Source organism: Perca flavescens, chromosome 5, assembly GCF_004354835.1.
Source record: "Perca flavescens isolate YP-PL-M2 chromosome 5, PFLA_1.0, whole genome shotgun sequence".
Lineage (NCBI taxonomy): Eukaryota > Metazoa > Chordata > Actinopteri > Perciformes > Percidae > Perca > Perca flavescens.
The window spans coordinates 16,082,751-16,107,324 of record NC_041335.1 but is presented as its reverse complement, the minus strand read 5'-3'; the positions used below and the strand labels follow the sequence as shown (position 1 = coordinate 16,107,324).

Below are 24,574 nucleotides of genomic sequence, written 5' to 3'. Positions count from 1 at the left end.
ATGTTATTTTTGGGGGGGTTCATTTTTATTGTTTTATTACCAAAATAATTTTCTGTTTAGGGCCTACATGTAGTTTTGCATGTTGTATCCCTTCTATCTATAACGTTGGTATACTTAGCTAACCTTTTCCAAAGCATTTAATGTTTAGTTGTCTTTCCTTTTCACACCGTGTTGACATGAGGGATCACAATATTTTGGACCAAATGCCTTGATATCGATACCGCAACGATATTGTAGTGTTGGCTATTGGTGCTTTCACAAAATATTTACACTGAGATTTTTGATAAATAATCATCAGTATGTGGATATAAAGACTAAGTGGGTAAAGGCAAATAATAGAACAGTTACAACAGTCTGGTAAGTTCAGAAAATGACATCACTTTACTGTAATGCAGCCTTTAAAACCAGGAAAAGACAACACTTGCCATATTATGATATTACGATATCCAAAATCTAAGACAATATCTAGTCTCATATCACAATATTGATATAATATCAATATATTGCCCAGCTCTATTTTATGGTATGCTTTAAAAATTATTTTGCAGTAATCTAAAAATACAGAATTTTTACCTAGTGTGGAAAAATGCACAAAAACCACCACCATGAAAACTGACAAAAATGAGCCTTAAACATCCCCACTGTTTTTGTCCATCAGCAAGCTGCCTTATGAAGTGACTCCCGAGCAGGCCATGTCACATGAGGAAGTACGCAACCGGCTGGAGGCATCCAGTCTGGCTCTGCGCTCTGCTACAGATAAGGTCTTGAACTCCATTGTGTCCTCACTGGATAATATCCCGTAAGTTTTAGGACCTGTTAAGTGTCAATGTCCACTTATCCTTTCTGTTTTCTGCGACGTGCTTGTCAGTGCCTGAGCATATTGGTCAGCCTTATTTAGTTCACTCTGTCATTTTCTGCTTTTTAAACCAGCTATTTGTAAGAATAAAATGTGTTTTGACATTTTTCATTCAAAGTGTTCTAACAAAGTTGATGGAATTCAATTTATTTTAGTTATACAGGGTTGCACAAAATAACAGCAGTATACTGCAGTATAATACAAGGCAATACAATAAATAATACCTTTTTGTAAATGTTTTGAGAGGCAAGGTGCTTTCAAAGTGCAGTTGGATTATTTAAATGTGGTGTGGCTAATAATGTGGTGAAAGTAATTGGAGGATACAAAAACGTTTTCTCTGGGTGCAATGATTTCTTTTATTTACTATCTAGCAATTTTATTCTATTTTCTCATCCTTCTGTTGAGTATTTGTCTCTCTCCTCTTTAGTTGTTTTTATTTTATTGAACAATATAATGAGAGCATTGTGACTAAAATAGGGCTGGACAGCATATGATCATGTGCTTTGGCATCTCATTCTGGTTGTTAAGGTTTCAGCTTCCTGTTGGGACATGGTTATTACTAGATTATTATTATTGCTTTGGAGCAAGCAGCCATCTGATCAGTTGCTCAAACACACAAAAAGAACTCTGCTCTGTGCTTAGCCACACCCATGTAACCCAGTTCTGTGATTGCAACATAAATATTCATCTTTTGATTATTTCTTTAATTAAAAAAAGAAAAATTCCCAAATTTCTGAGGACTGTGTATACCACTAGATGGTGCTAATGTTATGTAAGTATACATATAAAGAGACACAATACTCAAAAGTCATAATGCAAGTTGCAGTGCTTCAAATACATCCTCTAGTTTTTGTGTCATGAGCTTGCTATATCAGTTGTGCTATAATACATACATGCATGTTGTTTTGTGTTTGATGTCCCATCAATGCTTTTTGTTTTGCATGTAGTTATGGCATGAGATACATAGCAAAAGTTCTGAAGAACAGCCTCCATGAAAAGTTTCCAGATGCCTCAGAGGATGAGCTGATGAAGGTAGAAGCCCTCGGATGTATTCAGTTATTTTTTTCATTCACAGTACGGTGTGTTAAGATTCAGTTCACACAGTTCTCTCTGCATGCTTTATTGTGAGCATGCTGAGGTCAGTGCAATGTTATTTTACAAAAGGTTTTAATGATGCGTTCTCTTCTATTTATGACAGATTGTAGGAAACCTGCTGTACTATCGCTACATGAACCCAGCCATTGTGGCCCCCGATGGCTTCGACATAATCGACATGTCAGCAGGAGGGCAGCTTCACGTAGACCAGCGTCGTAACCTGGGATCTGTGGCAAAGATGCTCCAGCATGCTGCTGCCAATAAGCTGTTTGAGGGCGAGAATGCACATATGACGTCAATGAACAACTACATTTCTCAGACATATGAGAAGTTTAGGTAAGAAAAGATAAATGTAATATTGACAGAAAACAAATATGCTGTGTAGGTGGTACAAATGGTACAAAAAAAACTGATATGTCTGTTAAAATGTTTTTTGTATTATTTCAGGGCAATATTGAGCATAGTCAAGTCTTGCCGGAAACCTTAATTACATACAGTTTTTGGTTTTTAAAAAAAAAAAAAAAAAAAAAAAAAAAAAAAAAACATGATAGGAAAAAAAGACCAGGAGGTAAAATGTGCACATGCAAAAGTATATTTTCCTTCCAATTACAAAGTCAAGAGTATGGAAAAAAATAAAGTAAATCCTGTTGATGAACATGTTTAACTTCGTCAGGAGCCAGTTAAGGCGACATGATGAAAGTAGAGGTAATCCTGACAAAGGAAGAAGCTATTATCTGCTGTATCCCCAATTGGGAGACAAGTTCACTAAAATCTACTAAACTTAAGACAGGCCTGTACAATCTCACAAATAAGAAGGGCTGGGCCATGATGTGGGCAGTTATCTGCCCCATGTTGTCAAAGTGGTTGACTTATTATTACTGGAAATCCACATAAACAGTACTTCATTTTCTGGAAACGAGTACGCATAAGCAATTTACCCAAGTTGAAAAAGTCATAGGCACATTGAAGAAAATTCAGTATTGTGACTGAACAGTGTCACTTTGTTTTGGGGATTTTTTGTAATGCTGGCCTTTATCTATGTCAAGATTTAAGACTAATAAACACCTACTACTGATATTCTTCTTCTTCCAGGGAATTTTTCCAGTCAGCATGTGATGTCCCTGAACCGGAGGAGAAGTTTAATATCGATGAATACTCAGACATGGTGACTCTAAGCAAGCCTATCATCTACATCTCAATAGATGAGATCATCAATACCCACTCGGTAAACCCAAGCAAAATGACTCTGACGTTCTTTAGACCAGATATGAACTTGCCTCAGGGAGTCATTTGAGGACATGCAGTGTTACGTGCGCACATACACCGGTTTGTGATTCATAATTTTGTAAAAGATTTATTCTTCGGTCAGTCAGTGGCATGGTTGTACTACTACTACAGTTAACGTATAGTATTTTAAAGCTTTAGTGCGTAACGTTTTGATAGTAATTAAATGTTATTACACTCACGAGCCATTCCTACATAAAGCTACTAAAAGTAATGCCCTGTATCATATTTCTTCCATCTGTTGCTGTATGCACCACATTGGCTGCTGGTGTATAAGACCGCTATGGTCCACGTAGGGAGGAGGTCGGGGTGGATGGATGGGTCTTAAAAACACCGGGACACAAGACTTTCACCCAGGAAATGTGTGTTTGTGTCCCGGGAGTACTACTTCAGAATGCGTTGCATTACAATATCTAGTTCTACAGTTCCCATACTGCTTAAATCTCACAGATTGTGGCTATATGTTGCCCCCTGTTATTAGGATGTACACTATAGTCATCTCTTGTCCCTTTCTCTTCCTTCTTTATCGCTTGTTTGTCACACAGCCACTTTCTTTACATCATCATCCCCCCCCATTTCCTTTCTTTATATTTCCAGACCGCTTCCTTGGAAAGAGGGTAGTGGTGAGGACATCAGTAGGCTAAAGGCATCTTTGTCCTTTTTTGTCATCAGTTTCACTACACACTTATTTACACAAGGACTAACAATGGAGATGACGTGCATGTTTGTTTGAGTAGATGCTCTCTCAACCTTCATTTAGCACACTAAGGTCATTTAATGAGCTCCTGCCTGTTACCTTGATAAATGAAGAACAAAAGCATGATTTTAAATGGGCACATGATTCATGTGCCCGATACCTATATATTTCTTCATTGTATTATCTGCAGGCCTTTACTTTGTTTGTTTTCCCTGAGCATAGTCAACAGTTAATTTGTACAGGACTAATCACATCTGTAATTGTTCAGCTGCTTTTGGAACATCTGGAGGCCATCTCTCCTGACTACAATGACTTGCTGCATGAGCTGCTGCAGGACCTGGGAGACGTCCCTGATGTAGAGACATTGCTCGGTACTGTCAAACATTATATATAATCACAAGTTGTCTATAGTGTATTTACTGTATCATGTTACAAGCTGTGCTGTTCTATTTCAGGTGAAGGAGCAGTAGACCCACATGACCCAAACAGAGAGAGTGCTCTCAGCCAGCTGGCCAAGACAGAGATTTCCCTCACCCTAACCAGCAAGTTCGAGCTCCTGGAAGGAGATGACAAAGACTTGAAGACTCTAATGACAAAGTAAGTTTACTGTGAGCAGATGCTGAGACAAATCACTTATGTAAAGTCTGTTGTCTAGCTAGTCAAATAGTGCTAATTGATGTTGCAGTCATTGGGATGCTTACAGTGTGAGCATTTATAAATTTATACCAGTTATTTCAGGTGCCATAATCTAGTTTTTGATGTACGTTTTAAACCATTGCCCTAAATCACATGTACTCAGACGGACCTACAGTAATATAGAGTTTTGGGATTGCTGTGAATGCCATGTGATGCACTGTACTTAACCCTTCTTGACACAGTGTGTGTTACTTTGTGGCTATCACTCAGTAGAGTGTCTTTGTTGCCTTTCCTGCTCTTCTATCATTTCCTGTCCAAAAAGGAAAGGGGTTTGGTGGTCAGGGTTATCTTGCCTACAAACATGTATCCGCCTAGATCTGCTTCTTACAAGAGACCGTATTGGAGTGTTTGTCTCTTATTTATTTTTTGGCATATACAATTTTTAAGTCTAAGTTGATATGTATGCATTTGTCTTCTAAATTTGGTTGTAATTGCATAATGTGCTCTGGCCTAGTTGGCAAGATTTTGGCCACCAGTTGTAGGAATACAGCTTGGAACATTGAAAGGGAAAAGAAAAAACAACTTGTTAGGATTTTCCAAATGTGGGAATGGTGAAACTCAAACTTTTGCAACGTTTCGCAAAAATATGCCTGGTCTATATTGATACATTTGTCTTACAGTGCTCAGCATAAGTGAATACACCCATACTAAAGTTGACTAAAAAGAGGAATAAAAAAATCATCTTTTGGAAATTTATTTTAATTCCTTAATTTAAAAAAAAAAAAAAAAAAAAATCCAACCTTTTAAGGACACAAATTTTCTTTGTGAATGAATAATGGTATCGTAAATAAATGTTCTTCCTTAAAATACAGGGGGCATAAGTAAGTACACCCCTATGTTAAATTCTCAAAGAGGCAGATTTTTATTTTTAAAGGCCAGTTATTTCATGGATCCAGGATACTATCCTGATAAAGTTCCCTTGGCCTTTGGAATTAAAATAGCCCCACATCATCACATACCCTTCACCATACCTAGAGATTGGCATGGTTTTATTTCAGTTAGCCTAATAGCTGGTTTGATTTGCATTGAGAGATGATTTTATGGAAAGTACCCCATGCCAATCTGTAGGTATGGTGAAGGGTATGTGATGATGTGGGGCTATTTTAATTCCAAAGGTAGAAAATTTATCAGGATGCATAGTATCCTGGATCCAGGAAATAACTGGCCTTTAAAAATAAAAATCTGCCTGCCAAAGAGGTTCCGTCTCTCACTAACGATCTTATTCTGTGTGTGTATCAGGACAAAAAAGCTAATAGTGGATGTGGTTCGGATTCAACATGGAGACAATTTGCCTAAAATTCTTGAGACCCCGGCTACTCTCCCACAGGTGATGTTTTCTTCTACCTTTACTCATATATCCAACAGCCATTTCATGTCAAATGATTACATTATGCACTGAAGTTTTTTATTTTTTTATTTAGAGTTCTAACATTTCTTTGCACGTCTTTATATCCCTTTGCTCCTGAAGGAGTCGGCGCATACTAAGGTTGTAGAGCGCCGGGCCGTCCAGGATGCTCAAACACCAGAAGGTCTGAAGAGCAGCCCGGCAGTGCTGGAGGACAGCCAGCTGCCTCTGGAGCAGAAGAAGAGGAAGATCCTGAGGAACCTCCGTAACCTGGAGCAGGCTGGCCTTGTCACTGCCAGTAACAAATACCAGGACCTCATCAATGACATATCAAAGGTACATAAGCAGCTCTTTGTCCACACAGGACGATGCATGCCTCCTCAATGCTACATGTATTGTTGGGTCTGTTCAGCTTCTGAATTTGTAAAGTGCCGCTAAAACTTGTAATAAACAGGACATTCGCTACCAAAGACGCTACAGACAGAGGAGGAAGGCCGAGCTTGTGAAGCTCCAGCAGACACTGACAGCACTCAACTCAAAAACAGCCTTCTACCAGGACCAGATGAACTATTATGATACCTACATCAAGACCTGCCTGGATAACCTCAACCGGAAGTAAGTTGTACCTTTCAGTCTTAAACCTTGAGTGGATGAAGAGTTTTTCCAAAATATTTTTTGTCACTGTGTAAATGATAATCTTGCCTGATATTATTTGTATTGTGAAGATGGATGGGGCAAGGGTTCTTGTGACCTTTACTGATGTGTTACTGTGTTTTGTGTGTTCAGGAATGCACGCAAATCTATAAAACTGGACAGCAAAGGTGAAAGTAAGGGCAGTAAGAAGTGGAAGCCACAGTCTCTGAAGTACACTGCAGCGAGGCTGCATGAGAAAGGAGTCATCCTGGAGATAGAAGGACTTCAGACAAACCAGTGAGTTGAGCTGCAATTTGACGTTACTCCTTTCCGCTGGTCAGATTTTGGATTTTTAGTAACCTTTACATTGATGCGGCGGCTGTGGCTCAGTGGTAGAGCCGTCGCCTGCCAATCTGAAGGTTGGTGGTTTGAGTTTCCCCCGATGCTGCGCCATCATTGTGTAAATGCGTGTGAGTGTTTATATGCAGGTGAGCAGGTGGCAGCTTGTACGGCAGCCTCGGCCACAGTGTATGAATGTGTGTGAATGGTTCCTGTACCATGTAAAAGCGAAGTGAAGTTTCCAACCAACCAACCCACCTGTCCACCAACATCATTGTTTCAAATAAGTGTGGATCACCTTTCAACATTGCTAAAAAAAAACAAGAAAACTACACGTTAGGCAGAACCGTTTTCAGAACCATCTTTTACCAATTTATATAACTTTGTGGGTTTATACACAATCTGTAGTTTCCATTAGTTCAGTCCCATCCGACTTCCGAATATGATTATATTTTCCCCAGAAGAGGAAAGATGTCTCTTCACAGTAATGAGAATTGGTTATGAACTGGTTTCTGATACACAAAACGTAGGATGTGCTTTGTCAGCTTTCTTTTTGTGGAAATATTATTGTAGGCATTGTTTAGTGAGATGACCTCTGTCTTTGTCCCTCATCTGTTATTGTTGCTTTATTTTTTATTGTGAATAAGCCCTTGAGATGAACCCATCTCGTTGTCAAGGAGGTCCTCAACTTAAGTACAATACAAACATATTTAGAACATATTTGTTATTCTTATCATATTTCTTTTTCTTAAAACCAGTGTATATAAATTTGATCAAAATAATGTATAAAGAAAGGGATTAAATGTAAAAATGTTATGACTTATTTACTACAAACCGACACATCAAATCCATCTAGCAATATGTTATGAAATGTTTCAATATTGTTTGACTAAATGTGGTGTTGGACCCCAGGAAGACTAGCTGGTCGTCAAGGCGTCAGCTAATGGGGATCCTTAATAAACTAAACTAAATCTACCAAATGTAAGCAGATTTCAGTCCTATTGACAGTTCCTCCAATTACTGTGGAAATGCTGACAACCACCAATCTTTTTGTTTTTGTATTTCTGCAATAATGAGACAAAAGAAACTGTAAAAATGATGAGCATGGTTTTTGTCATTCATCTCATGTTATTGTCTCACTCTTTCAGGTTCAAAAATGTCATGTTTGACATTTCACCCTCTGAGGAAGTTGGGGATTTTGAGGTGAAGGCCAAGTTTATGGGAGTTGAGATGGAAAAAGTCCAGCTTCATTTTCAGGTAAACATTTCCCAAGTGTGTCGCAATATCCTGAAATAAAGCAGCTCACTAGTCAACACTAAACCTTGATGACAGATTGTTAAATGTCCTTTTCCTGTCATCGGACTACTAGCAGGAAATAACACAGAACCAAAACAAACATAAAGACTACAGTAGTGAACACATTTGTTATAGTGGGGTCTCCGTATGTATGTATTTACAGTATGTATCAATATTGAACACACATTAGATATACAGTACATAGTGTATGAATAAAGGTGTGTACAGAATTGACCAGGCTGTAAAGTCGGGGCCAAAAATTGCAAAACGTGCATGCTTGCGTTCTCATTGCATGTATTTGTGTTCTGTGTCCAGGACCTCCTTCAGCTGCAGTACGAAGGCGTGGCCGTCATGAAGATGTTTGACAAAGCCAAAGTCAACGTCAATTTGCTCATCTTCCTCCTAAACAAAAAATTCTATGGAAAATGAGAAAGTAAAGAACAAGGGGGGGGGGTGGAGCAACAGGGAATGAAGGGGAAACTGATTGTGCCTTCTGACAGTACTGAGTTTGTTGAACCAAATTAATTTAGAGAAAAACCATTAGCAACAGTGTTTTGTGTCACCTGATTTATAATTTGATGGATCACACCAAAATGAAATGATATTGTCCAACTTAATGTATCCGTTCTGTATTTTTCCACGTGGTGATTGTAAATGTAATGTATTTTTAAGGATGAAATCATAATGATATTCATGTTTTTGTATGTTAAAGCTCAGAAACACTGTTATGGTTACCTTGTATGTTGAAACAACAGTCTATTAGTATAGAAATGGAACTGTGGAGCAACTTTCCACTGCCCTGCATAGCTATATGAAATACTGTATTTACCTGTGCCTTTAATTAAAGCATGTAAAGAAAGATGTTTTAATTAATAAAACATCATAAAACATTGTAAGAGCTAAAACTGATATATTTTTAATATGGTCAGTTTATAAGTGATTTCTAATGTTTAAAACAAAGTGCATAATAAATTACACGTCTACAATTATTGTAGAGCCTTATCAGTATTTTATTATTAAACTTTCTCAGCTGTAACATCTGCCAATCTTCCACTTCATTTAGGACAAATATTTTTTTCTGGAGATTAAGGTCACTGGTACACACGTCTCTGTAATGGGGAGGAGATGTGCAGTGAGGGGGAGGCGGAGTATATATCCACTCTGCACTGTAAAAACGCGTTTGATGCTGCTGGCAGAAAACCCTTCAGTAACAGGCAAACCGATAATTTCCACCCATTTGTAAGTGTAAAATATTTGGAGGATATACAGTGAAGCCATGGTTCACCTGTCTATAGGGCTGCTTGTATTGTTTTCTCTACAGAGCTCAGCACTCAACTCCCAAAATGGTAAGTTGCTTTCTGAACCATAAACTGTATAAAACTGCAATAGTTCATAACTGATTGTGTAATTTTATGTGACTACAGATAGTACAGGCTGGTACTCTCAGCTGGGTTTTACAAATGGAAATGTAGGAATGATTCTGCGTTCACCTTTCCAACATGCCTGAACTAATTAATGACCGAAGCTGTAATCATTTATTTCAACCATGATTTGTTTTAGAACTTTAAATGATTTCCAAATAAGTTATAGGCCATGGACCTTAGTGGAAAATAACTCCATTAATTTACTCGAGTAATAGGCGTACTAATTACAATTTGGAGGTTGGCTTATTTTGAGTATTTCAATTTTATGCTATTTAATACATCTACAGTACTCCACTACACAGAACATTTATTAGATACATTATTTTGCAGGTTAAGATTAGCTTGTAACATGATTCATATCGAGACTAACCAACAGGGCTGGCCCTAGCCTTTTGGGGGCCCTAAGCGGGATTTGGTTTGGCAGCCCCCCTCATTGTAACATGTTGCCACTTGGCACCGAACCAACCTGTGTATTTTGTAATTCTTAGTTTAAGTATACATCATGTACAAACAAGCATGTGAAGACTAAAGTTTTATAGGGGACAGTAAATTACTCAATTAGCCTACCTAACTTGTCGTTTCAGCCCGTCTCTGAGCTTATTGCTTTGTCACTATTTGTTGGCAAAAATGGCACGAAATGTCAATTTTTGTTTTGGAATTTGAATTTTGTTATTGTCTCTTGTTTAAAAACTAAAATATATAAAATATATATATATATATATATATATATATATATATATATATATATATATATATATATTAAAAAATATATTTTTAGACCAGGCCCTAAGAAACTGCTCATATTGCTCAATGGCTAGGGCCGGCTCTGCTAAGCAACTATATGAAGTAGTTAAAGACTAATACTTTATAAGTAATATTTTGAAGCCAGGACTTTTACTTGTAATGGAGTATTTTTATAATGTGGTATTACTACTTTTATTATACAGTATCTAAATACTTCTTCCAATACCACTGGTTGGGGAAGATTATGAACGGGTCACCAGTTAAAAAAACAAATCTCGCTCTAAGCCTCCTGGGCATCGCTCTGCTAGCTGGGAAGATGACTGATACTAAAATACCTCCTATAACTGTACCAACCTATCATGTTAAAATATGTGTAGTGCTTCATCCTGTATTTCTTTTAAAGAGACAGGTTACCCAAATTACAAAAACAAACTGTATACACTAATGTATGTGCTGATTATCCCAAGTAACGGAGACCTTTCACATATACATGTGAACAAAACAAATGTGCATGGCTAGATTCAACCAGATGTAAGGGTTAGTGAAAATTTAGCAACCTTACCACTTAAAATGTGTGGCTAACCGTGTGCTGTATATGCACTAATGGAGCCAATTTACAAAAAATGTGTCACAAGAAAGAAACTTTGAACACTACTGACATATTCTGCTCTGTTTCCCTGTGTCAGGCTCAGTGCCCTTCCTGCGGACTTTCTCTGCTCACTTTGTAACAGTCACTGATGAGCCTTTTGACTACATTGACCTGCCTGTGTTGGACAGTTTGAGAGACGGCGATGGGTCTGGCTCAGGGTCGGAGCAGGATGCGGTGAAAACACACGGCCCACGCCGCCATCCCCAGAAGCATTATTTTGTCTCCGAGGACACTAAAGGTTTTCTCCAGGGTCACGTGGCAACAAGGTTTGTCCCGACCGTTTACACGCTCATCTTCATCATCAGTGTGCCCCTCAACCTTGTTGCCATGGTGATGTTTGTGCATCCCGTCCGTCCCAGAAAACCGGCGGTGATCTACATGCTGAACCTGGCCTGCGCTGACCTGCTGTTTGGCCTTCTCCTTCCCTTCAAGATCGCCTACCATTACAATGGCAACAACTGGATCTATGGCTCCTTCATGTGCAGAGTTGTCACAGCAGCTTTCTACTGCAACATGTATTGCTCTGTCCTGCTCATGACGTGTATCAGCATTGACCGTTTCCTGGCTGTGGTTTACCCCATGAACTCGCTGACGTGGCGCAGCCCTCAGACAGCTTCAGCTGTGTGTGCCGCCATGTGGCTGTTGGCCCTCGGAGGAGTATCCCCTCTCCTCATCTCAGGGCAAACCATCTATTTGCCAGACCTGGGCATCACCACCTGCCATGATGTGCAGGATGTGGATAAACTACAAGCGTACTATCTTTACTTCTTCCCCATCTACTCCTCCGTCTTCTTCTTCATCCCTCTTGTCTTCACTGCCGTCTGTTATGTACGTATTATTCAGGCTCTGGCAGCAGCCAACGTGGAGAACCGCTCCAGGAAGACTCGAGCTGTGGTGATGGCTGTGATCGTGCTGGTGGTGTTTGTGGTCTGCTTCACCCCCACCAACATCATCCTGATGGTTCACTATGTTCAGCTGTCTCACAAGTCCAGTGACAGTTCCTACCAGGCGTACCTGCTCTCCATGTGTGTTGGCAGCCTCAGCGCCTGTCTGGATCCAGTCCTCTATTACTTTGCCTCCTCTCAGTGCCAGAAGCAGGTGGCGGCACTGCTCAGATGTAAGCGCCTGGCACAAGCAGACAGCAGCTCAGCAACACAGAGTACAAGAACCAGTGGGCGGAGAGACAGCGGCAGGTCATGCAAGATGGAGAGCATTCAAACCGGCCTGGGGAGCCATTACAGCAGGCTGGTGGCTTAACTACATGGACACGAGGAGCCTGCTTCTGAGACACAATTCAAACTTGCACACACAGTATCATTTAAATCCTTACTAAAGAAATGCTGTGGTTGGATCAAAAGAGTGTGTGTCCAAGTAGTGCTGGACTTATCCACCAGTATGGCAGTGTGTGACATTTTTGATTTATTTAGTTGGATAGCATAGCACAATATTTTCTGCCATTCTTTTCAGATTTTTGTTTCTGTTTTTCAAGGAATCGTAGGAGTTAAACAGTTAGCGTATAACAATGATATAGTTTTAATCTGAAAAATATGACATGGTTTTGACATCTTTTTCTTAATGCAATTCAGTATATCGCCATCTGTTTTTTTTTTTTTTTTTTTTTAAAGTAAATATGTAAAATCATGAATCACTTATGCACTGGCATTCATAGCGTACAGTAAATAATTCAATCAAAACAAAACTACTACATTACACATATTGCTTAATACAAATGTTGCTGTATCTCTTCTTTTTTATTTTTTATTGCTGCTCACTCTGTGCTCTCTTTGTCATCGGGGCAGAGCTCTGAAACACAGGAGAACATAACAAAAGACAAACTGTAAGAGAGCAAATATTCCCTTGTTGGCAGCATTTCCATTTCCTGACCATGTGCATTGTACTTCAAGTTTGCTGTATAAAAACAATGTAATCAGAAGGTCATACATTATGCATTTCGCAACACAACATCTCCACCTTGTGGCAACTTGTGCAAGTTGCTGTGTCCAATAAAGAACTAGACCGACAGGTTCAGCTTTGTTTTTAGCTGCAGTCATTACAAGTTACTGAAGTCTTACTGACCGGTTTTGCCATCGTAGCTGTGGAAGTTATCTGGGAAGTTCAGACACCCGACTTGTTTCTTGAAAATTTCAACATCTTTGGGATCAATTTTTCCAGTCCTCGCTGAAAGAGAAGGGAGATTGTAAAAGGAGTGACCACATTCTGACCAAATGTGTTAAAACCAATGAGGAACTTACTGAACTGCAGGATGTATCGACCGGTGACGTCCCCATTCCGAAAGGTGTCTGTCCACAGCAGGCAGTCAGAGCAAGTCTTTAGAATGTGTCCTTTGTGGTCTGACAGATTTTCTTTAAAAGAGGACAGCAGAGAGACTGATTATTACGCAAGATTATTTTTATGGAGGTCTGTTGTCGTGGATATACTATGCTCTTATTCATCCTGGTAATATCATGCTAAATACATAAGCTGATTCATCTCATCGCATGTATTTGGCTGTACTTACTGCGGAATGTAGTGGCAATTCCTGTGACTGTTGCGTTTACCTCCCCCAAGATACACCGGTTACTGAGAAACAAGAATAGGCTGTGACAGAATTCGGTTTTCACATGCTTCAAAATTTACCATGCTGTATGAAACGGTAAAACCTTCTTTCTTATATTGTGTTACAGGCTCTATTTAAGGAAGATTCTGCCCAACATATTTCATGAACTAAATCCCCAAACTTACAAGCAGTGATCTCCCCAACGTAATGTCACAACTTGACTGTCAGAAGTGGGACACAAGTCAATCCAGGAGCTTTTCAGAGACTCCAGTGCCTTGTGGTACGGCTTGGGGTCACCAGCTCCCATCACATACACCCATTTTCCAAAAACCTTCGTATAAAAAGTCACAATTTATGCAACTATATTAAAAATATCTGAGTGTGCTTTTTGATAATATGCTTTTTCAAACTCAACTTTGGGATAAATAAGACAAGAGAAAACTTACCAGTTTGGGGTCCTCTGGTATAAAAGGTTCGACCAGGTCCTTACAGTCGGGTGCAGATGCAGCACTGAGGGAAGTGAGAGCCAACAGAAATATAACAACAGGCAGAGCCATGGTCAGATAGACGGATGAGGGAGAGTCTGCAGCACTGCAGAGCATGTCACTGAAGCTGCAACAGAAAACTTCTAAAGCTGATTTATTTGCCCTCTGGGATTTCATAAAAAAAAAAAAAAAAAAAAAAAAAAGATCTGCTGTGCAAGTGCTAATGATGGGGAGGAGGGGGTTTCTCCAAACTCAGATGCACCAGTGAAGGTCTTTTGATGACCATGCAGATTTCTTTTGTTTAGCATTGAATGGCCTGCCCAACAACTCTGTTGCCCGTAGAGCTGCCCTTGAATGAACTCGAGCAAAGTGCCAAGACTTGTCTCTGACTGTGGAGACAATAAAAAAAAAAAAAAAAAAAAAAAAAAAAAGAAGGACCTGAAGCGGCTTTTCTTCAATAGAATGAATGTTTCTCTGCGGGTCTGAGTGGACTCCTTGTGGTGAAAGTTTAAAAGTTTGACGTCTTCCCCCCCACTAACAGAGGCGTTACAAAGCAACACAGTCTTGGTTGAACTTTCTGGGAACAGCGGTGCATTTGAGAAGAGCTGTAGTACATGTGATGAAGCGTTTGATTCTGACATATGGGTTAGACGAGTGTCTGGCATCTTCTGTTGAACTTGGAAAAGGTTATATAAGAAATGCTGGAGCTCAGAAGCCAAAGACCTTTTCTGAATACGGGTAGAAATAACACCACTCAGAGGGAGACTGAAAATTGTTTTATTTACTTCACACAACCACTTGAATCAAATTATACACTCTATAACTATTTACATGTTAAATTGATTTGAAGAAGGCTTTTCAGTGGATTTTTCAGCCATTACTGTACCTGCCAGAATATGCCATGAGCCATTCAGCCGTTCTATCCTAAACTAAATCATGAAAGGTCAAACAGCTTAGCAGACAGAGACACACAGTAATAAGACTACACGTTGCAAGCCACAGTTCTGACATGACATCACACCAGCAGGCCTTTAACTTATTGCTGCTGCTAAAACCAACTGGACCATGGCACATGCAAATCACATTACAACACTATTTAGTACATGTTAAGATGGATGCATTTGGATGTGTGTGTGCTGTTCAAAGGGCTATGACATACATCTGTGCTTTACTTTGCAGTAGGCTGGACATCAATTTCATCATTCTCTGTGTTCTCAGCAGCAGGTGCAGTAGGTGCAGCAGTCTCCCTGTCATCTGGACACAGATCTGAAATAACAAGGGGAAAATGGCTGAATAGGGAAGCAAGTAGTTTGAAGAAAATGAACATTGATGATTTAATTGGGTATAATCTACAAAGCTTAAATGACTGCTGACCTGTTCCTCCAAAGTGGTACTCTGGGAGGAATTTAAGACACTCAGCTTGCTTCTTGAAGGTCTCTAACTCAGCTGGCTCCAGCGCGCCGGTCCGTGCTTTAAAAGAATTAAACGGGGAGGGTGAGGTGGTGAGAATAAAGAGAAGCCAGGGCAGAGAATGAAGACAAATTGTCAAAAAAATGGACAAAAACTGTTTTATTCAAATCAGCAATGGAGGGGAAAAAAATAGCCTTACTAAAGAGGAAAAGGTATCGTCCCTTTGACTTGCCGTCAGGGAGGAGGGTGGTGTCTTCGGACAGGAGGCAGTCGGAGCAAGTCTCATAGTACTTCCCATCATGATATGAAGTGTGACCGTTGATATTAACTTTGACACATCAGGAAAACAAGATATTTAATATGAGTTTTTGTTTTTATTTTCACTATAATTTGAAATTTAATAATACATATAAAATATTCCGATAGTCTATTTGGAGCCTTGTGTGACTGGTTTCTTATGAAATACACCTATACCTTGCTAATGTGCTTTCTCTGCTTGCATCACCCACATAACATTACACAGCATAAAAGAGAGGTGGTAAGTCAGGGTGTGAATAAAAAATATCTATAGAGAAACATACAAGTGGTGTGACTGGTCATCCCTGAGACGGTGGCATTGGCTAGACCCTGAAGACATTTATCTTCACTGCTGTAATGAGAAAAAAAAAACTTTCAATATACACTCTTAACTGTAATCGTTTGTATGTGAGAGAAAATGGAACATAACAACATGTCTGCACTGCAGTGTCCTTACATGCGGTCAGACCAGTAAATGGTGATGACTCCACTATCTGAGGAAGCCGACAGATCCACCCAGGAGCTGTTCACCGTCACCAGGTCCTTCTTTAGGCCAGGCTGGTCCCATGACCCTACATGAAGCACCCACTTCCCATAGATCTGCCACAAACATTCACACAACTCACTCACATGACTGGGCTGCTTGTGATTCTACTTTATTTTTCAATAGAACAACAATTGTGATAGAGGTAAGGAAAACACATAAAAAGATAGAGATATCATGTGTTTGTCTCGCCATCATTGTTTTTCTACTCTGTCTCCATCTACTCAAAAAGGGCTTCATATTGTTGAGATTGAAAGTTACAAAAAATGTTTTAGCCAGCATAGATGAGAAGATAAGAAGTCCTTCAAATGCTCAGAAAAATGAAAATGTTAACGTCTACAATCCCATGACAAGTGAATCTGCTGAGCAGCAGGAACAGAACCAGAACAGCTTTATGGATCTTGTGGGGAGATTTTTTATTTATGACTTAACATTGGTTTATTTCCTATGAAAAAAGACTGGTTTGTTATCTGCAAAGAATTGCAATTGACTTAAAAATTTCTGCTAAAGATCTAACGTTCTTTGCTAAAGAGGGTACATGATGTATATTGATACACAAGATGCATTAATATGGGAAATTGGATTAGTTGAGCTTTACTAATTTAAAATGACAAAGATAATATATAAAACAGACTGTAATAGCTATACAGATTCAGATTCAAGTACTGTAAATTATTCTTAACATGCAATTAATGACCAACTGTGTTTTTTAAGACTCCATAGACATAACATTTGCTTAATTTTTTTTAACAGTTTTGGTTACTTTTAATCTCACTGTAGCATGTTTTAATGTGGGTAAAGTTAACACTAAAACAAACGTCCGCTATTGAAGTTATATCAACACACAGCTCCTTTTCATATGACCAGTAACACATGATCGCTGATACTTACGGGGCTGTGGCTGTCCAGTACCAGAGGCTTAACCAGCTCTTTACAGTCCGGTTCAGATGCAGCACCCAGGGAGGTGAGAGCCAGCAGAGCTACAACCAGCTGTGCAGCCATGGTTCGAGACAGCAGGCAGCCAGAGAGCAACACTAATGTCAGAGATCCTGCCAGATAGAGGCTTCTCAAAGCAACCAGGGAAAGTGTTCTGTAACAGTGGGCTGGTCCACACACACACACACACACACACACACACACACACACACACACACACACACACACACACTTTTTTCACATCCAGTCAGCAGGGCTTGTGTCCCATTTATCCCGTTACATAACAGCCAGCTGGCAGAGTCTGAATAGCAAGACCCCTGCATCTTTCAATATGTGAACACCCCACTGCACAGAGTCACACACAGGCACAGAGGCACAAACTATAAAAAAAGACACACACACACACACACACACAGACACACACTCACACTCCTGTCCTAGTGGTGGAATTTTCAGAAACACCATGTGGTAAGATGAGACAGGCGAAAACTTCTTCCCTTATACAAAGTTGAGCTGGTCCTGAGTTTTCCCATAATACTCTTATTTTAACAATGGCTTGAAAACATTTCAAATATCTTTATAAAATAATGTATTTCCATTTTATTGAACATTATTGAACACAAGATGCTGATCCTCAGGGAAGGTGAGAGCTTTCATAACATGTACGGCCTCCATTTCCCCAGTGACAAAGTTCCGAGATTGGTTGTTCTGTTTTTGTTTCTCGAGGGAAGAAATCTTTGCTAAATGTGCTAAATGCGATGTGTTAGTCACAGTACAACAACGCACTTCACGTGCCTCTTATGAAACACTGGGACAAACACACTGTTGATCTGGTTCAGCTGGTCAGCTCCATCTGGAAAAGTCCTTATCTGAGGTCCACACACAAAGACCTTGAGACGAGGACAGTCAACAATCATAATAGTTTGTTTGCCATAGTTTGTTTTCAGCATGTTCTGCAGTTGTTCAGTTTGCTGTCACATTATTCGACCCCGTATTTGCGAAAACATATAGCTGAAGTGAAAATTATGTTGGTATGTATCATTGCACATTTTAATTTTTTAATCCTGGAGCTCAAATTCCTAGTATAGGCCCATGGTGACACATGGGACAACGCAGTCTGAAGCAGCAAGGCAGGTGCAGAATGTGAAATAAAATCCTACCACAAATGATAGGCGACTTAAGAAGATGAACATGATGTTATACTCATATAAGATAATTAATTATAGATGATAACAATCTTGAATTAGTTAAAAATAACATAACATTTGCCTGCATTTCTTTCTGTTGACAACAGAGATGACCAGTCGCCACTGAGTTAAATGCAAGAAAAAGTGAGCGTTATGCGGCGATGAAAGTTAAGTTTAGGCACCAAAATGAATAGTTAAGTTTAGGAAAAGATCGTTGTTTGTATTAAAAGTCTTTTGTTTTTCCTGGTAAGCGAACTCCGCTCCCTGGCTTGAAAATCGTGTAAGTTAAAGCAACACTGAAGCACTTTTTCCGCTTCAGTGCCCCTACAGGTTGGAAGCGGAATTGTCCATTACCGCTGTTTGCCAGATCGGGTAGCGGATCTGTAGTTCGAATGAGACATAATGAGACATTACGACAGCGGTAATGGACAATTCCGCTTCCAACCTGTAGGGGGAACCGAAGCTTAGTGTTGCTTTAATGCCTACGCGGCCACCCGCGTTCTTATATAGCAGCAGTGTGGTGCACACAGCAAAATACAACAACAACCGTGTAAATCATACGAATAACGAATTCTTACATTTTCGTAGCTTTTCCAACATGAGAACAGGCTGAACTCACACGTGTCAATATGTCACTTGTAGTAAATAGTTAGAGGCTGTGTTAAAAACTTCATTCAGTTGCCATGTTTTGTTTAATTTTTTTCGTAAACGTTTTGGATGAATGATAGTTAAAAGTGAGTCTGGTGAAGTAAGCAAGATGAAGTTGCACAACACTTTGAGGATGAAAAAAAGCCTTAAAGACACCATCTATCACAGTGAGGAACAACTTCTGAAAGGGCTAAAAAGTTTCTCACAGCCATGTAAAAGTGTTGCTGTCCATCCTTCAAGGGGCCCAATGACAAGTAGGCCTAGACAACATGAAAACACTAGTGTTGAGGTAACAACTAATCCACAGCTCGGCTTAGTATTGCCATCTTTCAACTCCTCACATTTTACTAACAGTCCATGACAATATTGCTTTGAGTGATAAAAACTCTCACTTTGTTGCAGCCTATGTTGGACAATGTTTTGCAGAGATCACTGGAGGCTAGTATCGCAGCAATAGATGCAAAGAGACAGAAAGTAAAAACACATTGCATTTATGTAAATAGAAACATAGTGATAGGCGTTTTTTGTATGTTGACATCACATAATATATATTGTAGGTTTATAATAATTCCATGTAAACTTTTTTATACCTTGTGTAACTTTGCTACGTATGTCTGTATTTCTCACCTTCTATGGAAGTATGTGTGGATGGGCTAGAAGGCCCCCTCTGTCTAGCTGGAGCTGGAGCATGTTTTACACTTGTTGTACCCTTATCACGTGTATTTCCATACAACCATAAGCTGTGTCTGCATTGAATTGGAACAGACTCAGAGTTGTAGTTTTGTCCTACTTTAGGGTCTGACCGACGTGTTGAATAAACCAGGCTCAACTAAGAATTGTCTTGTGCCTGACTGATTGATTTCTTCTTCATCAGATCCAAGTTAATATAATCCCCTTTAAACATGCAAAGAAACACGGTTTTATTTTATTGCACTTCACTTAAAAGAAAATGGCATTATAGTGGTATCTATCATGATTTATTAAACTGACATTGAATGTGAAATCAGTCTATTCAGTTCTCTTTCATACAGCAATTTACAGAGTCCGTCATGAGGAATACCGTAAACAGGCTAAGCTATTTGTTTTCGCAAGGCAGTGACAAACTTAAAAAAAACACATCCCATCTATCAAGACATCTGTTTTACACACAAGTGGTACTGGAAATTAACACACATCTATTCCATAATTGAATACAGTCATGAAGTAACTTTAGGTCTCTATTGTTCTTCCTCCTTTACTGTACATCTGTGTCAGCCACCTTCTCATCAGGGCACAGGTCTGAAAGAAAAGGAATCAAGGTGATAAGTGCCTCAATAAGTTACATACTCCTTACTGTGGTGTGTGTGCAGCAGTGGATCAGCATCCTGTCTGTGATTTCTCCAAAATGGAATTCTGGTGGGAAGTTGAGGCATGCAGCCTGTTTCTTGCAATCTTCCAGATGAGATTCATCCAATCTGCCAGACTTGCTGCAGGGCAGGGAGGGAGGAAAAAGTTAATGGTAACAAAATAAAGTGCTAAAATGTAGACTTTTGGTGTTTTAAAGACAAAAAGCTGTTAAAGACAACTGTGGACTCACTGAAGAGGAAGAGGCTTCAGCCTTTTTTTTTGTTTTGTTTAGCTCCCTCTTCTCCCCCCGTCACTAAGGGGTCTGTCCAGAAGATGCAGTCAAGGCAGGTCACCAGATGCTTCCCAACATGCTCATGATCAGAGGCGTTATAATTCAATTAAATTTTATTTATAGTATCAAATCATAACAGGAGTTATCTCAAGACACTTTACAGATAGAGTAGGTCTAGACCACACTCTATAATATACAAACAATTCCAACAATTCTAGTAATTCCCCCCAAGAGTAAGCATTTTAGTGCCACCGTGGCAAGGAAAATCTCCCTTTTAGGAAGAAACCTCTGGTGGTGAGAAAAACTTCCTTTAAGGTTATAGTAAACTATTAGATATAAACAGAGGATTAACATATTGTTATACTTAGGTCACAGCACATATGATTATATGTATCATAATTTAGTTACATGTCACCTTGGTGGAGTTTCCCAAGAATGTGGAATTAATGCATCTACCTTATGCATTGATTGCCTTAAAGGTATTAGCATTCACTTTCAAAAGATGATTAACACTTACATTCTGTCTCCCCAGTGAAGGGTCATGTCATCACTGTCAACTATTGGTGGACAGTTGAAGTTCTAATTTCCTTCAATTGCTCCTCATCGTCTGATGTTCCAACTTGATATATATAATATAGATATTTTCCAGAAACCTAGACCGATTGCAAATTTGTACTCAAATAAAAATTTTCAGTGAGAAGATTTTGGAGCTCTCAAACCCCACATATTGGAGCATCATGAACACATCACCAAACAAACTTTCAGTTGTATTACCCAAAAATAACAATGCAAGTTATAATTAAGCTAGGTTAATCATGCAAAACCACCAGCGTGGACTTTTTAAAACAAAGCGTCATCATCTGCTTCATCCTGAATGTAAAGGCCGAGGGCAACACACCCGGCGTCGATCCTCTAGAGGTTTAAGCAGCTCTTCGCAGCCTGGATCAGATGCAGCAGTCAGAGAGGAGAGAGCCAGCAAGGCTAAACAAAACTGAACAGACATGATTAGAAGTCAAAGTCACAGTTAACTGGAAATCACAACAAGAACAGAACAGCTTTGTTCTGCAGGAAGGCCAACCCAAAGACTAAAAGAGGAATAAGAATAGGAGAATAGGGAGGTGGGCGGATTACATTATGTTTGTGAAACGGGGGAATTGTGTAATAAATAGCTCAAAGAGTAGCCTATGTGTACAGAGGAAGTTTGGCATTGATGTAATACACACACTTTATTTGCAGATTACTCCTCTATTAAGTTGGGATAGAAGATAGGGATACATATGGAAACTAATCTACATGCAGTGTTGCCATGCTGTAAATTAGGTTGCACATGGAGTTTACTTGGCAGTGAGTAAATAAGTATTTCAGTGCTGACAGTGCTGTTTACTAAAGCCGTCACATTAAAACTTTATTGAAACCATTTCTTTTGAACTCTCTGACTTCTGAGAGTGTGCTGCTGGATATATAATGTGGCTACATTATATAGTTGGTTCTTATATCAGTATGAGTGCACCTCGAAAGCTGGCATAGTTTAAATCTTCCGTCTTTTACTGGGTCAGAGCCACAGTGTAAATTAATTTGTGAACAGGCTGTTACCACACTGATACCCCTTGCTACTGTGATTTGTGCTCCATCGATTAAAATGAGCCCATAAAACATGGGGCAACAAGGGCTGGGCTCCAGGAGGTTTCTTTGGCGTCTTTGGGCAAGAATTCCACAATAACCTTTCAGCATATTGTAATTCAAGTGGTCTTAGAGAGAAATAAGACTTCTGCACCTAATCTTGGCTCTGTTTTGAGGCTATAGAAACTGTAGCCCATGACTGTGATTGGCCAATCACAGGTTATTACAAAGAGATTGCGTTCCTATTGAATTGTTTTACAAATACAGATCCACGAGCATGTCCCTTCAGATGGTGAAAGCTTGATTCAATGGCGGAACATCCTGCCGAAAAAGTGCCTTTCCAGCATTGGCAACAACTACCTACATTGTAGAGCAACCCAAAAAAGTATAATAGTAAAAAATTGTTTAGCCTTCTGCTAACCATACCCAAAGGCTCACGGCTGTGGCTAATTCAAGTTCATGTTTATGTAGCGAGCTAGAGCCTTGAATCACTGTATGTCATCTGGAAGAGCTTTACAGAGAAAACAGGACAGTATAAGGACATCGGGATCACAATCACGATAGTGATGATTGAAATGAATGACTAGTCCTTCTAGAGGTTACTGAATGACTTGCCTGCAAATGCCTGTGCTCATCTGGTGGGAGGGGCTTAGAGAGCTGAAGGAGGAGGGCGGTATTTTTAAATTGTGGCTTTTTTTTCTCCTTTTTCCAGAAAACTGCCTACCAATGCTTTAAAGGAATTGTTTGACATTTTGGGAAATACACTTATTTGCTTTTTGGCAGAGTTACAGTAGATAAGAGAAGACTGATACCACTCTCATCATGATAAATAATGTTGTATGCTGACTAAATCTAGCAGCCGGTTATCTTATGTCTCATTTCAACTGCATGGTTCGGCTCGACTTTACTCACTTTTGGTACCAGGTCCTTTTCTGTATTTCTCTTTCCACTACGGATAGTATTTCCTCAGAATAGGCGGAATTCTGAGCGGACTGCCGTTCAGAAACTGCTGTCATCATCTTATCCCAAATTTCCCAACATTTCTAAATATGATTTTAAAGCTAATTTACTGTGGTGCCCCTCCTGTTGGAGAAACTGCTGTACCGTACAACACAGGGAGCAGATTGAATCACAGAGTCATGACTCGTGATAACATAATCTTGTCTGCAAACACTCAATTACACCCTGAAATGACTGCATTCATGTCCACATACACACAGTCCTCACTAATGAAAAGAGCTTAAACTTTGACTAAGGGAAGAGAAGATTTATAGTAGCATATTCAAAACGCATGAAATACTTCTCTGTGTATTTACAAAAACATAATACAAGAATAAAAAAGAGAAAATGAACACATCACAAATGGAGTCCCAGGAACAGAAAAACATGGTTCAATTTACAAATGCATCTTGTACTCCCAACTTATGGCTTCAATCTAACACAAAAACAAAATAAAATATCTCTGTTCAGTTGTGATGGTGCATAATCAGTCCATCCCTCCCTTTTGCAATAATTCTCTTCAGAGTTTTCTTTAAATAATAATAATATCAAATACACATACAAGACAGAGGAGCTACATTTGTAAGCTGTACACTTTGCAGTAAGGGAGGGGTAAATGTTCACAGGCATATCAACCTTTTGCACACGATGACAATACATCTTGGGCAGTGAAAAACGTTTAAAACATTGATTAAAAACAAACTTGTTCCGTTTCTGTACCAACCAACCCTTTACATCACACTGTGATCACAGCTTATCCAGATGGCAATAAAGTACGAGTGACCAAAGGGACTTTCTAAGCTTGTGTCCTGCAGTTTACCCCTCATACTGGTCATCTGTCTTTGATTTCTCTCTCTTTTTAACATTTTATGTCAAGAGAATGTGGACCATTGTATCCATTTTGCAACTGTGGCTCTAGGACATAAACTGAGAAATCATTTGGACAAAGAACTAGAGATGTGAGAAGCCTTAGGAAAAACACTCACAACAAATCATATAACTACATGCACAGGTTCAGTATCCCCTCGTTAGATAACATAGTTATATAAAAAAGAAAAAGAAAATCAATTGCTCATCTTTTGCTTCTTCCCATTTCAATCTTTGCCCTATGCTTGTACAGTTAACAAAATGTAAAATCCTTTAAAGGGAAACTCATACCGGGGAGTCTAACAGTTTGAATCGCAACAAATGTTTATGACTTTTTAATCTGTACTA

The 24,574-nt window shown here is 39.3% G+C and overlaps 3 protein-coding genes and 1 pseudogene across 5 annotated transcripts in view; 2 read left to right on the top strand and 2 right to left on the bottom strand.

Annotated features, from left to right (window-relative positions):
* Window positions 1-9,230, top strand: part of iqgap2 (IQ motif containing GTPase activating protein 2) — a 38,317-nt gene extending 29,087 nt beyond the window's left edge. For both annotated transcript variants that reach the window (XM_028577170.1, XM_028577168.1), the window contains 12 exons: window positions 659-799; window positions 1,804-1,888; window positions 2,055-2,287; window positions 3,044-3,176; window positions 4,201-4,303; window positions 4,388-4,529; window positions 5,868-5,955; window positions 6,097-6,309; window positions 6,428-6,588; window positions 6,760-6,903; window positions 8,094-8,202; window positions 8,557-9,230. In XM_028577170.1, the coding sequence (XP_028432971.1) occupies window positions 659-799; window positions 1,804-1,888; window positions 2,055-2,287; window positions 3,044-3,176; window positions 4,201-4,303; window positions 4,388-4,529; window positions 5,868-5,955; window positions 6,097-6,309; window positions 6,428-6,588; window positions 6,760-6,903; window positions 8,094-8,202; window positions 8,557-8,670 (1,666 nt within the window). In that variant the 3' untranslated portion in view covers window positions 8,671-9,230. The remainder of the gene's footprint in view (window positions 1-658; window positions 800-1,803; window positions 1,889-2,054; window positions 2,288-3,043; window positions 3,177-4,200; window positions 4,304-4,387; window positions 4,530-5,867; window positions 5,956-6,096; window positions 6,310-6,427; window positions 6,589-6,759; window positions 6,904-8,093; window positions 8,203-8,556) is intronic.
* Window positions 9,231-9,392: 162 nt separating this feature from the next.
* Window positions 9,393-13,080, top strand: f2r (coagulation factor II (thrombin) receptor). The gene is made up of 2 exons (XM_028578641.1): window positions 9,393-9,587; window positions 11,096-13,080. The coding sequence occupies exons 1-2, from the start codon at window positions 9,518-9,520 to the stop codon at window positions 12,313-12,315; spliced, it is 1,290 nt and encodes a 429-aa protein (XP_028434442.1). The 5' UTR covers window positions 9,393-9,517; the 3' UTR covers window positions 12,316-13,080.
* On the bottom strand, window positions 12,455-14,273 carry LOC114555885 (uncharacterized). The gene is made up of 6 exons (XM_028578642.1): window positions 14,062-14,273; window positions 13,801-13,946; window positions 13,577-13,638; window positions 13,311-13,421; window positions 13,135-13,236; window positions 12,455-12,861 (listed from the first exon to the last, which is right to left on the bottom strand). The coding sequence occupies exons 1-6, from the start codon at window positions 14,215-14,217 to the stop codon at window positions 12,827-12,829; spliced, it is 612 nt and encodes a 203-aa protein (XP_028434443.1). The 5' UTR covers window positions 14,218-14,273; the 3' UTR covers window positions 12,455-12,826.
* Window positions 14,274-14,860: 587 nt separating this feature from the next.
* Window positions 14,861-21,743, bottom strand: LOC114555446 (uncharacterized; annotated as a pseudogene). Its single transcript, XR_003692566.1, has 11 exons — window positions 21,639-21,743; window positions 21,254-21,393; window positions 21,148-21,212; window positions 20,720-20,844; window positions 20,366-20,400; window positions 17,243-17,518; window positions 16,265-16,407; window positions 16,092-16,159; window positions 15,710-15,838; window positions 15,475-15,570; window positions 14,861-15,366 (listed from the first exon to the last, which is right to left on the bottom strand). The product of XR_003692566.1 is annotated as an uncharacterized LOC114555446 (transcript).
* Window positions 21,744-24,574: the final 2,831 nt, after the last annotated feature.